Below are 14,580 nucleotides of genomic sequence, written 5' to 3'. Positions count from 1 at the left end.
TAAAAGAAAAGTAGGCAAGGGTCTTTGCTGAACAGTGGCGGCTAATTTTCTAAAGTCAGCTTCACCACAGTACAGTCGTCTCATGTGGTGTGAATCAAATGGACGCTGCAGACACGATTTTTGGCTCAATTTTCTTGGGGAATAAGAAAGGTGTGCATCGAATCGGGTAAATACCATAATCGGACATTGTGAGCTCCCATTATTGCTTGTAAATGTTTCTAGGGCAGGCCAGAAATAGGCGTTTTCGACAGGAGATGACGCATTCATTGTCCCCCAAGCTTTGCTGAGACAGATGCTGCCAGTAAAGGGATTGCTATTAAAGTCACCATAAGCATATGCATATTGACTGGTCAAGTTCTAAATATCTGACAAAGGCCAATTTTGTTATTTAAATAATGAAAGTTTGGGCCCATATAACTGCATGGGTACTGGCCAGGACCTTCAGTGGGGATCAAGTTAACTGGAGTTAAATTAACAGACGCCTGCTGTATACATAAGCCATAGGCGTCACTGCTTACTTGCTGACACCTTGCTATTGAAGCCCGAGCTGTCTGCCTGAGTATAAAGACATGCCGCAGCAAACATGCGCTGCAGGGCGAAGCATGTGTCTGCTGTGGCAAAAGTGCACAAACTACTCGGCATATTGCAGTGGAATTCCAAGAAATATTCACTCAGCAAGGCCCATAGGTAACATCCACCATCCAGAAGCTCTGCAATTCAAAGTTGGTTGGAAGCATTAACTGGTCAGCAGTTGGGATAAGTAAGAGACATTTACACTATTGGTGGAAAACAAACGGGGTCCAGATTGATACAACCATAGCCGTTACGAGCATAGGTAACTGCACAACACTATAGAAAAGGACGTTTTAATGAATGAGCAAAAAAAGATCAAGAAGAGTTGAGCAAAATGTTAGACTGCGATAGATGTGAAACATGATTAGTTAAAGCAAGGGAGGTGACTATATTTGTCGCTGCCCTGTTTCAAAGGGGATGCCAATAAACATAATAATCATCATCATACCTGCAGCCTTCCTGCCAGCCAGTTACACAACACTTGTGTGTGTTATATTAAACGTAAGTGGCATGCTTAAAGAAGCCAAATTAGCCAAAGTTGTTCAGTCTTCCACAACATTTTTGATAGACCACAGTGCAGCTTTAGGGCATAAAACACTGTCAGTCATTGCAATTATGTGGAGTATTCAAACGGGGAATGTCGCTTTAAGCCAACATTTCAACTAGAGGTCTTGCGAAGTGTTGCCTTAAAGCGACATTCCCTGTTTGACTAATCCTCATCATTACAATTTTCTATCTTCCTTTGGACTTCTCTCTTGTTTGTCATTCATTACAGTCATACAAAAGTAAGGAAGACAAATTCAACACCCTTTTGCCAAAGAATGAGCTGAGATGTGTCCTTAAAGGGCCCCTCATCATGTCTGGCCATATAGAGCCAACAAATGCACTGCATACTACGCACACTCACGGATGTGATCGTGAACTAAATGCCATTTGCCCTTCTCCTTGCTGGCACCGTGCTCCAAGACAGGAGGATGGCGCATATCAGCAAGTGCACCTATGTACATGTAGATGCTGTGACATCGCTCATAGTGACATGTGACACTTGGATAATTATTCAAGGGAACATCTGTTGTACTATTCAAGGGAACATCTGTTGTTTGTTTAATTTGTTCCTTCAATAGACAAATTAAAGTTTAGAGAAATAATGAAACAAACAAACTGAATGCCTGCGTGTTTTTGTTTTACTTTGCATCACAGCAGGAGATATGTACTTGAGTTTCTTCTGCTTGTTACCATGTTATGCGAAACTATGTCATTTTCTACCGTGTTCCAGTGTTCAGTCGTGCTTTGTGATCCTCTTGTGCCTGCCTCAGTGTTCGTGTATCACTGAGCACTGACTTATGCCACTGGCCGCGTACTCTCGTGCACAGCATGCTAAATCGAAATGACACAAACTCAACAGCTTGCACGCGCAACCATCAGCAGAAGTACACCGCACAGCAAAAAAGCAAGAGAGAAAAAAAAAAAAGGTGGGGACTGTGACATATGCGTCACACAATCCTTAAGCTCTGGTATGAGAGAAGGTAGGAAGGGAATTTCTCTTGCAGAGGCTGTTCAGGGTAAGGGGAGAGATGTCCTTGTTGGCGGCGACGCTCACCTCCAAAAATCAAAGGTTCGCGGTATTGGAATATTTCTATCTCGGCAATTAATGAACCAATTTGAAAAGTTCTTGCGGTAGAATGCTCCCAAGAGGGCATGTAACAACTTCCAGCCAGTGGCGTAGCCAGAAATTTCGTTCGGGGGGGGGGGCTCACTTTGCAGCTCGGCCTCCTCCTTAAGAAGTAGCTTTACCTCGTGTACTCTTATCTAAATACATGTAGAAGGAGAATTCGTTTTTCTCGGCAACGACTGCACCAAATTTGACAAGGTTTGCTGCATTAAAAAAAAAAATTAAATTCTACTGACTTTTCGTTTTGATTTTTTCATTTAGGTTATCAATTCTTTATGAAAAATTGGTAAAAAAATCACAGATTTTCAGAAAACGAAACTATCAAGTTTAACACTGTAACTCAACAATGAAAAATAATATCGCAATTCTATGAATTGCACCTAATAGTGTATCTACAGCGGACAAAATTGATATGTTACACATGAATCTCAAGAAATTTAGTATCATGGAAATACGGCTTTTGCAGAACCCTTGTACACAACGTAACCAGTTCACGTAAGATATAAATTGACATAGCAAATTTGTCTGCTTTGACTGTTATAATCGATGCCGTTTACAGAACCACGATATCTGATCTTGATGCAGAGCTATTAGCTTTTAAACGTCGTGCTTCTATTCTTTCGCGAACTTTCAAAATTTTGAAGATATTTAAACAAAATTCAGAGCCTAAATAGTAATTCCGTTTCCAACAGACACTAGAATTTAACTTTCTCTTTCAAGTGCAACAAATTCCATTAAAAGTGATCCAGGGGTTATCTCAGAAAAGCGTTTCTGCGTTTTACATTTATTTCAATAGGCCGTGTCGGAGTTGGGCCCGAGCTAATGCTTCCTCTTAAACAATTTGTCGAGGTTTCAAATACATGAATAATAACTGCATTGCCATTGCCAAAGATGCTGCAAACAGATTCTGGAATGCTACACACTGTCAAAACAAGTAAAATGTATTTTTTCATAAAAGAATATACTCGTATGTGCCAAAAATTGTGCCCAGAATACCTGATGTCAACGCTTCCATCTTTTCTGTCTATTTAATAAGTAAAGGAAATATCACACGAACTTTAAAACTATATCAGTTCGAAACCAGCAAGGCAGTGCATGCCGCTGCTATGAAAAATGTAAAGTCCATGAAATTAAGAAGCTGAGGACAAATATTGTAATGAAACTCTGTCATTCAAGAACCTTGCTTAGATTCTTGTACAAATGCAACGGCCAGGGAAAAATCTTACTGACGCTGTTCTTTGTTCCAATGTGTGGCGCAGAAGTACCTGCAACCAGTCGTGTATTGTGAGTAATTGCACTTAAATTATAGTCGGAACAGAGAGCACATATAAAAAGCAAGAGTTCTGCAGAATATACGACGGTGAGTCAAATGAAAGTGAGCCGATGCGAATATATGACAAACGGTGTACTTTATTTAAAAGTAGTCTCCATGACCATTTAGACATTTGTACCACTGACTAACGAGTGGCGTGATTCATGTCGCATAGAACTCCTTGGGTTGCTGCTTCAAAAAGTCTATAACTGACTCTTTCACGTCATCGTCCGACACGAACCTTGTTCGTCGGACACAATTGTGGGCAAGAAGTCGTCACCCTCATTATGATACCGGATCAGATGAGTCAAGGCAGCGCCGAACTTCTGCGTCTTCTGGCGGTGGTTCAAAATCTTGGGCATCGTTTGCGGACACAAGAGCCGATAACCGAGATGTTCATGAATTATGGCGTGAACCGAACTGTGACTGATGTCCACACGCTCTGCCAGTTCATCGATGCTTATCCTCCGTACTTGTCTCATCAGAGCATCAACTTTGGAATTTTGTTGGGGGTGATTGCACGATGGCTTTGGCCCGGCCTTGGATCGTCTTTGCAACATTCACGTCCTTCTTTGAACCGTTTGCTTCAACGCTTCACAGTGGCCAATGAAATGAAATGTTCACCGAACATGGCAGCCATACGGCGACAAATTTCTTTTTGGGAAACACCTTCAGCTGTCAAAAACCTCACAGCACCACGCTGCTCAACTTCTGGAGCACCCATTACGTCATGCAACCGTGTTCAACCATGTATGGGAGCATTAAAGAACATTTATCATCACACCTGCGTGTCACTTGTAAATGAGAGATGCCTGTGTGCTACGCGCATGCGTCACAGATAATGAACCGAACCATTATTGTGTGGGGTGGGTAGGCTTTCATTTCACTCGCCCTCGTACATTAGAAATGCGAAGATACAACGGCATATACAGATGCGAAGATACAGCTTGATAAAGTGCAAAAAAGTGTCACTAGTAACAAAGTTCACTGCATGTATACACAACACCTGCATGTATACACATTTAAGTATACGCATAAGTCTCCAATAAATTTACCTATCTAAGAAAAAGTCATTGTATATAATGTGTCAAACAAGGCAAGTAAACATGTTGCGCAATCACAGATTCACATAATCCTAGAACCCGCCCCCATTCCATCCACTCTCCCCGATGTATCGCGCGCGATGAAAGGCGGCGCGCTTGCTCCCCGCTTTTCTCCTTTGCGCACACAAGACTTAGCCACCATCGTCGGCTCACCCATTCCACCCCCCCTCCCGCCGCCACGCTTTCGATCACTCGCACATGCAGTATGCGGCGCGCGGTCACGATGTTTTCGCCCTTGGACTTTATTTGAAACATGAGGGCGACGGCAGAAATGCGCCTGGAATGTCCATATAATTGCTATTGCAATAATATAATAAAAGCATCCGGCAACTGAAGCATACCGTAGCTCATTTCTTTCCGGAAAAGAAGAAGTAACAAAATCGAACTTTCACCATGCCACAATGCGCTGCGCCGCAACAATGTATTTTTTTGTTCGCTTTGTGGGACAGTAGCACCGAAATGAAAAAAGAACGTGAAGGAAAGTATGTTGGCCACAATCGAATGCCTACTTTGGACACCTAATGTGGCTACCACAGGAATATAAAAAAAACGTGAGACGCTTGGTCCACCGAGAACCATACGCATACTGCTCAGTATGCGCAGTTTCCGAAGAAGTTGCTCTCAAGCAAACACGATGCAATCCGTCGGGTCCCCACAGTGATGGGGGCTAGCGACCATTGTTTCTTTTTCTAGTCTGCTATCCACGAAACGTCCAAAACTCTGCCAGGCGAAATTCACTCGGCCAGAGAAAACCGAACGCGCACCAAAGTGCGCTGCGTGATGATCGGGGCAACATGAGAAAAACGCATGCACTGTGGCTGGCTTTCGCAGCCTGCAGGTAGGGTCGGGAGAAAAAAAAAAAAAATGAAGAGGCTCAATGTGTCTTCGCGAGTAAAAGTCAAAGTAGAAAAATAAATAGGAACGTAGTTCCCTTGGCTGGCTTTAGTGTGTTGGCATGGATGCTTTGGCGTAGGTGAAAAAAAAAAATTGATATTTTTTTATGTGACATGACGGCATGAATGAACCACCACAACGCTTCTTCTTATGGGATCTCACTGCGTGCTTTGTCAACTTGATTGATTTACTCTTTATTTGTTTATCTTGCCTGAAAGTGTGTTGATTAGGCTTGTCTCGTTGTATGCTCCGATATAAGACTTTAGAAAAGTCATTGCACCTTTGGCGTCAAATGCTCATAACTACATTAAACCCACAAAGTTCCGCAATTGAAAATCTGAAGCACAACTTTGGAAATGTCAATGCACCTTTCGCATCAAAAGTTTATGAAACCTTTATACCCATAAAGTTTCGTAGTTGACATCCATGCGCTCCGTAGATTCCGCAGTCTCCGCGAGATGCCCCGGCGAGCCCGTTCACCATCAAAATGCCCTTGAAATTTGGTGCTCGGATGGAGCTCCTTGCATTATGTGACTCCCGATGCATGGGCGTTGCCGCGAAATCCAGCCAGAGTTCGCAATATTCGCGGTAAAATGTCTTTTCGAGCCTGAAAAGGACATTCTAGACAAAATCCAGAATGATTTCTGGCACCGGAGGTTGCTTTGGTCGGCCGTGCATGGATAGCTCGAAAAAATTTCGGCGAGGGGCTGGAGCTCCATAAGCCCCCCCCCCCCCCCACCCCCACCCCTGGCTACGCCCCTGCTTCCAGCATATAACCAAAATTTGCTGTGTGACGTGGTAAGGGCCTTTGGGGGTGATCCACACCTAAGCAAGGGAGATGCATGCATGCAGCTTTTCATGGAGTTATCCAGATGGTCATGGGGTACCACAGACTGCAGCTCACTTCATATCAGGTGCATTCAAAAACTTTTCCTGAGAAAAAATTTGTGAGATAGTGCCTTCCGTACAGGAAACATTCAACGCCTCTCACAATGGCTGTTGTATGATCCTCGAGGCACCTAGAATTAATCCCGAGCCTTCCCATAGTGCACCGGTCCCTGCTTTGCTTTCGTTCATTATTAAGCCCTTCAGTGCAAGTTGCACTGTATTAACTTCATCTACACTTTTGCCATCATCAGTCTGAAAGCAGTATTTGCGTGTTGCAGTGAACGAATAACAGCACAAAAAGACGAAAAGGCGACACATGCATGTGCTGTCTGTGTCGCCTTCTCATCCTTGTCTTTTCACACTGTTATTCGTTCACTATGAATCAGAACCAACAAGCTTTGTTTGCCAAACATAAGATCAAATCAGTCCTTGCTGTGTGAGCTGAACAACATAGCTGAGCCAGTAGAACAACCCTTGTGAACATTGCCGTCCTGGAGCGGTTGCATTGCTGTTACATGTATGGGAACATTCACTTACGGAATATTGTGTAGCATATTAAAATGGGCCTTCTTCTGCTTCTTGGGTGATTGGACACCAGGCATTGGTAAAAAAAAAGATAATCTTGCATTAAGTGCATAGTGTGCTCCCAGGTATAACGCATAGTGCATTGCTATGCTGATAATTAGGGCAAATGAACTTGCGTCGTATTTGTGCGAATACAGCTAATAAAAAAGCATTGAGAGGAGTTCCTTGTTTGGAAGTGTATGAAATCTGTCTTGTTGTTCCTGCAGACGTTCACAGATGGCATCACAAACCAGCTGGTTGGCTGCTGGCAAGGCGGAGAAGAGCTTGGCGAGGAGGCGCTGCTGATGCGCATCTACGGCCAAAAGACAGAGCTCTTCATCGACAGGTCGGCCGAGGTGCTCAACATGCGCCTGCTGCATGCGCATGGCCTTGCGGCACCACTGCACTGTGCCTTCCGCAATGGCCTCTGCTACGGGTTCAACCCTGGACGGGTGGGCGACACGCAGCTTGTCAGAGACCCGCACATCTCCAGGTGATCATCATCATCGTCATCATACTAGTTATGTTCACTGCAGGACAAAGGCAGTGATCTCCAGTTACCCGTCTCTCCCACCAGCTGGCTCTGTGTTTTGTGCCTGCAAATTTTCTGGTTTCATTGCACCACATAATTCTCTGCTGTCCTCGACTGCACTTTTATTCCCTTGGCACCCATTCTGTAACTCTAATGGTCAACCATTTATCTGCCTTACACATTACATAAGCTGCCCAGCTCCATTTTTAAAGTGAAAGCTTTACTAACCTTGTCGAGCCGAGTTTTGCCGTTGCCACGAATTTGACCTTCATTTGACCGCAGCTGCGCTGTAGCCTTGGAAACGCATCACGTGACTTGCCACGTGCCTGGCTAAAAGGACCGTCGCGCTCGCCTAGTCAATGCAAGCTTGGCCATGGATGAGAGTGAGGACAGGCCGTCGTCTCTGAGCGTTGCGCGGGAGCGGGAGGCTTTGAGCCGTCGTCGCCACGCGGCGTCTGACCACTCGGTGGATATCGCCAGGCGAGCTGCTTCACTGCAGAGGTTCTGGAATGCAACAGGTGTCGCACTATCGAGATCAGTATAGTGACTGCATTCGCACCCTGTCCGTTTGTGCTTCGACGCTGCGCATGTTTGCAGCATCTCTTTGCATGTCTAGCACTTGCGCTTTCCCTGTGGCACAACAGGCGTCACACCGTTGAACGACGTGTGTCTACCCAAGCCTAATCACAGTCATGTCTACCCACCGACCTAGGCACAGCCGTCATACCTGGCTTAACGATGATTGTATACATAAGTATAATAATTACAGCTAAATCGAAGGTTAACCACAGTGAAACCAAGATTTAACCAGGTTAGACCAAGCTTTTGCTTTGCGTATCCAAGGTTAGCTGAGCTAAGCCACTGCCAATTTAAATGTCAGCTACCCATGTTTTGCTCTTTAATCCACGTTGCTATCTTCATGCCTCCGAATATTACAACTATTGTTTTTCATTTCACCAACCATTGCACTGTCCTCCTAGCTTAGCTTAGCTTAGCTGAGCGTCTGTGAACTATTTTCACTGACAGTTGTGGTTTCTTAAAGGACTTAGTGTGTATTGTGCGCTACACCCAAGAAATGAGTGGCAGGAAGCTGTTTGCGACGAGACATCTGCTATATATGAGCAATGACTTGCAGAAATGTCGGAGCCATGTAGAAACCAAAAATTATTTGATAGTGTATGCATGCATACTTAAGAGATGCTTCCTGTACTATATATAACTTCTTTTGGGCATGTATATCGGTTTTCCCTGTGTAAGCTGTATTGGGTAGACTTCATTTGCTGTTTTAGCGTCGGCAATTTGAAACCACTACAGTGAAACCTCGTTAAACCGTCGTTGGCCGGAGTTCGCAAAAAGTACATACTAAACGGTAGTACTGCTTAACCGAAATAGCATGAGATCGCCCACTTGCCTGTCAAAAACGGAAGAGAGAGAGTATGATGAAAGGGAAAAAAAACATGCAGTATTTTTTTACTTCCCGCGACAAAAGTGTTATTTTCGTTCGATGCCGCAGTGGCCTAGCAGCGACGACAGTGGCCTCAAACTTACTGAAGCTGCGAGCCAGCTTTTCAACTAGCCCCCTGTACTCAGCAAACACTCGCATTGCAGATTCCTCGTTAGTGTTGCATATTCTCCGTGCGCAGGCACGGTAGCATTGCAGAAGTCGCGGGGCACCTTTTCATTGCGAGGTGCTGTTCTCGTCGTGACGATTGTATTCATATGGTTGACGTAACGTGCAGCTTCTGCCACTGTCAGGCCTGAGTCGCCCAAGCTGTCGATTTCTGTGTCATCCTTATCACTGTTGCTGGGCGACACTTCGGCAAAACAGAGGCAACGATGGTGAAAAGTCGACCCTCGAAGCCGACATCTCTTCGTGGTCGCAGCAGCGCTACCGATCAACTTTTTCACATTGCAAATGCCACACACCGTAGTCAACAGTAGACCCATGTTGCCTGCCAGCGCCGACTTCTTCATGTCACGTTCGACTACATGAACAATGTCTAATTTTTCTTCTATGCTGAGCACCCGGCGTCTTTTTTATCTGAGCTTCGGCATGACACGAGTCCTCGCTTACACAACGCCACAATGCTCTCTGGACCGGTGCCGAAATGATGTTCACATCGATGTGGTTCACGCGCAAACGCACAGGGCACTTGGAGGTCGTTGTTCAGATCTCTGAGGCTTGTTCTGCCGGGCCACCCGATGGAGATGAAGCACCGCCGTGTTTGTGCACCGAAAAGGGGAAACATGATGTGTTAACCGATACGTACGCAATAAGCTGGTACTAGTTATGCGGATACAAAACAAATTATGTTCAATGGCCACTGAGTCGGGGATTTGACTTTACAACTTTTAAAACGAAACTACTGTTTAAGCTGGTACGGTTTAACGAGGTTTCACTGTATTTGCATTTTGGTTTGGTATTTCTTCGTCTCTTAAGTCCATTGTTCAAGAATTTATGCATTTAAGGAAATAAACTGCAGATGCATTATTTATTTATTTATTTCACAATACTGCAGGCCAGATTGGCCCAAGCAGGAAGGGCATGAAAAAACAAATCATAACAGCATGTACATGCAAAAAAAAATAAGAAAAAGAAATATTACATTGCATGTGACATACAACAGAATGAAAAATTAAAAGATGACAGAGCATAAATGAAAGCAATGAACATTGAAATTTCTCATAAGAAAATTGTTTCCTTTCTACTGAAGAAACAAAGTTTGAAGGGACTGTTCCACGTCAGGAGAGCGAAAAACCGATTCAGGAAGCGCGTTCCAATCAGCTATTGTTTTAGGGAAAAAACTATGCTTAAATGAGTTTGTTTTAGAAAATATAGGCTGTAATAAGTGTTTGCTATATTGGCGGGTCCTTCGAGTAGTGGAGTGCCTGAGGAATGAGGGGGGAGCAACGCTAAGCTTTCCTTCCGAAATTTTATGAAGGAAGGAAATGCGGTTCAGTTTTCTACGTGTACTAAGCAACAGGATATTATTGTCCTTCATAAGCTGTGTTAATCATCAGACAGGTTAGACATGCAGTAAAACTTGATGCAGCTGGCAATGTTTTTAAATAAGCCTTGCAGACTTTGCAGGCTGGATACAACGAAAAAGCAAAATAAGACCTTGAGCATAACTGCGAGTCAGCCTAGTTGGAACAGATTCATCTTAAAACTTTTTGTGCGTAAACAAACAGGGACGAAGAATAGGAGCAACACAAGGACGAGTGCTCGTCCTTGTGTTGCTCCTATTCTTCCTCCTTGTTTGTTTGCGCACAAAAAGTTTTAAAATAAGACCTTGATTGTTTTTTTTTACTTTCGAGAATGCTGAACTGCTTTACTGGCATACAAACTGGACAAAGAGTTTCTTTTTTTTTTAGCTTTCCACCTTTATGCACTGTTTACATGGGTACATGACCGTAATGCAGCGGAACATGGCAAGATGATAAATGACTGAAAGGGGCCCTGAAACGCCCTTCAATGTAATCGTAGAAAGGCCTGTCCATTGGGGGGTGTCGCCTCACGAATCTACTGTCACAAAAATGATTTTAATTCTTCATGTACATGTATAAGCAAAGTTAGAAAGCTGGTATCTCGCCACTTTCTCTCACATTTCGTCTCCACTAGTGCGCTGAATGCTACACAGTGGGGAATGGCAAGGGTACAACTGCCACAAAGCCCCACCCTCGTATCAAGGCCTTGGGCATTTTATTTTGCTTTCTTTGCAGCGTGTTGGCCATTACTTTTGATTCACACATGTGTGGCTCTTGCTCTACTTGAGTGCGCAATCAGCTGTACTCACCTGGACCACCACGTCTGTCTTTTTGGCGAAGGTAGCTCTTCTTGCATGACTCTTGGAACAACCTGACAAGCCACACTAGGCCAACTACACTTGCTTAGCCACTGTGGGAACGTTTTTTGTGTTGCCAGAGCTCGACCACCCATGGACGCCTACTTGTGCGTGTGTGCAGACTGGATGACAACCAAGATGGGTTTTGATTCCTATGCTCATGCACTGCCCTGCAAGATGGTGCATGAGTGAGGTGTCCCTGAATCACCTCTGTAAGCTGAACAAAAAGAGGGAGAGAAAAGACTTACTTTTATGACAATGTCGGGCACTCATGAAGGAAAAGAAAAGGGGTAAACAGAGGGGCCCAATTTTTGTTAATCCTGCGAAGGTTGTGGGTTTGGTCCCCACCAACGACAAGTTATCTTTTTGTCCAGTTTCATTTCTCTTCATTATTTTCTGTGTTTCAATTTCAACCACAGCTAATTGCCTCTATAATTTCTTTGGCTTCATTGCCTGTTGGCTTTATATGCCTGATGAGCCGGATGCAAAGCTGTCATGTTTGCTATGACTCGGCATTTTGAGGCACTCGAAACGTTCTCATGCTACCACTGACACCTTTGCATCCTACGACTTCCCACCTATAATGTTACTCCCCAGACATTTCGGCATGCACTAACCTCAGTAAGAGCCTGAGCCAACACATAAATGAGAACAGGGAGCAATTTAACGCACAGTGTAAAACTGTATGGTGGCCACTCAGCTTTTCGTTTAGCCAATTTCACATTGCTCATTAAGAAACTGGACACATACACACGAACAATTGCCAAAATCACTGCAACCTTAATTATTACAACGCTGCATGCAATAAAAGAAAAAATGCAACTTTCGGCAGGTGAACCAGCAAAGTATGCCACTGTTCCCGTGGCAGCCGTCGCGCTCGCCGTCCCCCAGGCGATCTTCTCCAGCTCCTAGAAGCCCTCCAGTGGCAGCGCAGAGACGATCGCCAAGCCCTCACCGGGAAAACTAACAACAGCGACCTTCGGGGGCGAGGCCGCCGATAATCGCCCTTCCGAAGACCTCCCATCGACGCGAGCACGGTCTATTCAGCACGATTCAGCGACTATAGCAGCCAAACTCAGCGACAGACTCTTGTTAGACATGCATGTTGTGCGCAACGGCCGCCATGTTAGTGCGTTATTGGATACGGGTGCCGACTACTCAATCTTGTGCGGAAAACTAGTGACGGAACATAGAAAAGTTGTCACGCCTTGGTCTGGAACACGAATTCGTACTGCTGGCTGGCATATCGTAACACCGTCGGGCATGTGCATGGTCAGAGTACAAATTCGTGGGTGTACGTTTCCAGCCAGCTGCCTTATACTCCGCGATTGTTGTCGGGACCTCATCTTGGGCGTCGACTTTCTGCCAGAGTATGGTGCCATTATAGACCTCCGGGAGCGCACAGTCACTTTTCGGACAGAGAGAGCAGCGAAGAGCCGCGACAATTGCCGACGTAACACGCTTCGGGTTTACGCAGACAGTGTAACTTTATCACCACGCGCAAGTGTCCTGGTAGCGGTCGTTTGTGACGATCTGCGTGACGGCGAAGCTATTGCAGAGGGCAATTCCTCCCTTATGCTGACTCATGGTGTATGTGCAGCCCGCAGTTTCATTATGCTTCGAGGTGGACATTCTGCGCTCCTCGTGACGAACTTCAGCCAAAAACATCGCCACCTGTTTCTTCGTACTACTATCGCTTTTTCTGAGCCCATAGCAGACGTTGCCAAAGGACAACCCAGCTCAGACACTCGGCAATATCGACATCAATTCAGACCTTTCGGAGGAAAAGCAGAAAGCGCTGCGCGAGTTGCTACTTCGGCTCAAGGAGTGCTTCGCATCTTCTTCTAAGGTATGCCAGACACACCCATCACGGGACACCGAGTAATCACGTACGACGATTCTCGTCCCATACGACAACTGCCTTATCGCGTATCGGCAAAAGAGCACAAGGTGATTAATGCACAAGTGAAAGAAATGCTTGATGATGACGTCATACAACCATCCCAAAGCCCTTGGTCGTCGCCGCAAGTCCTCGTCAAAAAGAAAGACAGAACGCTTCGGTTCTGTGTTGACTATAGAAAGTTCAACAACATAAAAAAAAACATGTTTATCCGCTTCCACGGATCGATGATTTGTTAGGTCGACTGCAGCGAACCAGGTATTTTTCATCTATAGACCTGAAGAGTGGATAATGGCAAATCGAAGTTGACGAATGAGATCGCGAAAAAACTGCCTTTGTTACCCCAGATGAACTGTACGAATTTAAAGTACTTCCATTCGGCCTGTGTTCTGCACTGGCCACATTCCAGAGGATGATGGACACTGTTCTGACGAGTCTGAAGTGGCACAGTTGTTTAGTATACTTAGATGATGTCGTCATGTTTGTGGCAACCTTCAAAGAACATCTGAGGCGTATAGAGGCGGTACTTGAGGCGCTCCGCTCCACTAATCTCACACTAAAGCTAGGAAAATGTCACTTCTGTTACGAATAGCTGAAGTTTCTCGGGCATGCCGTAAACGCCGACGGCGTCCAGCCTGACCCAGACAAAACATCTGCTGTTGCTGCTTTTCCGACCCCTCGTCACAAGAAAGGAGTTCGCTGCTTTCTCGGTCTGTGTGCATACTATCGTTGCTTCATCGCTAATTTCTTCCGGATCGCCGAACCACTCATACGCCTCACGCGAGAGGACACACCCTTCGTTTGGATGGATGAGCAGGACGAGCTTTCACAGCGCCTGCAGGAATCGCCCGTCCTCGCTCACTTTGATGAGGACGCTGACACCCAGGTGCGTACCGTTGCAAGCAACATCGGTCTTGGTGCTGTACTCGTTCAACACCAGGAAGGCTTTGAGCGAGTGATCGCTTACGCCAGTCGCACCCTTTCATGCGCCAAAATGAACTACTCCACCTGCTAGAAAGAGTGTCTAGCGGTTGTTTGGGCCATCATGAAATTTCGGCCTTATCTCTACGGTTGCCCTTTCAAGTAGTGACAGACCACCATTCTTTGTGTCGGTTAGCCAACTTATGAGACCCGTCCGGGCAAGCTTGATGGAGTCTCCATCTGCAGGAGTTCGATGTTAGCGTCGTCTACAAATCGGGCCACAAACACGAAGATGCGGACACATTGTCGTGCGTTCCAGTCACTTCTTTCTCAGCGCTGGCTCGTGAAACCTGGTGGCAATGTGTGTGTGTGGGGG

The 14,580-nt window shown here is 45.3% G+C and overlaps 1 protein-coding gene across 5 annotated transcripts in view; it reads left to right on the top strand.

The window, feature by feature from the left end:
* The window catches only part of eas (ethanolamine kinase 1), a 74,826-nt gene that overhangs the window by 18,518 nt on the left and 41,728 nt on the right, over nucleotides 1-14,580 (top strand). For all 5 annotated transcript variants that reach the window (XR_008613995.2, XR_008613994.2, XR_008613993.2 and 2 more), the window contains exon 3: nucleotides 7,234-7,499. Coding sequence is in view for 2 of the 5 variants with exons in the window: in XM_050185377.3 (XP_050041334.1) it covers nucleotides 7,234-7,499 (266 nt within the window). In the remaining 3 variants the exon portion in view is untranslated. The remainder of the gene's footprint in view (nucleotides 1-7,233; nucleotides 7,500-14,580) is intronic.

This window comes from Dermacentor andersoni, chromosome 4 (genome assembly GCF_023375885.2).
Source record: "Dermacentor andersoni chromosome 4, qqDerAnde1_hic_scaffold, whole genome shotgun sequence".
NCBI classification, from domain to species: Eukaryota; Metazoa; Arthropoda; class Arachnida; order Ixodida; family Ixodidae; genus Dermacentor; species Dermacentor andersoni.
This window is presented reverse-complemented; position numbering and strand designations above follow the sequence as displayed.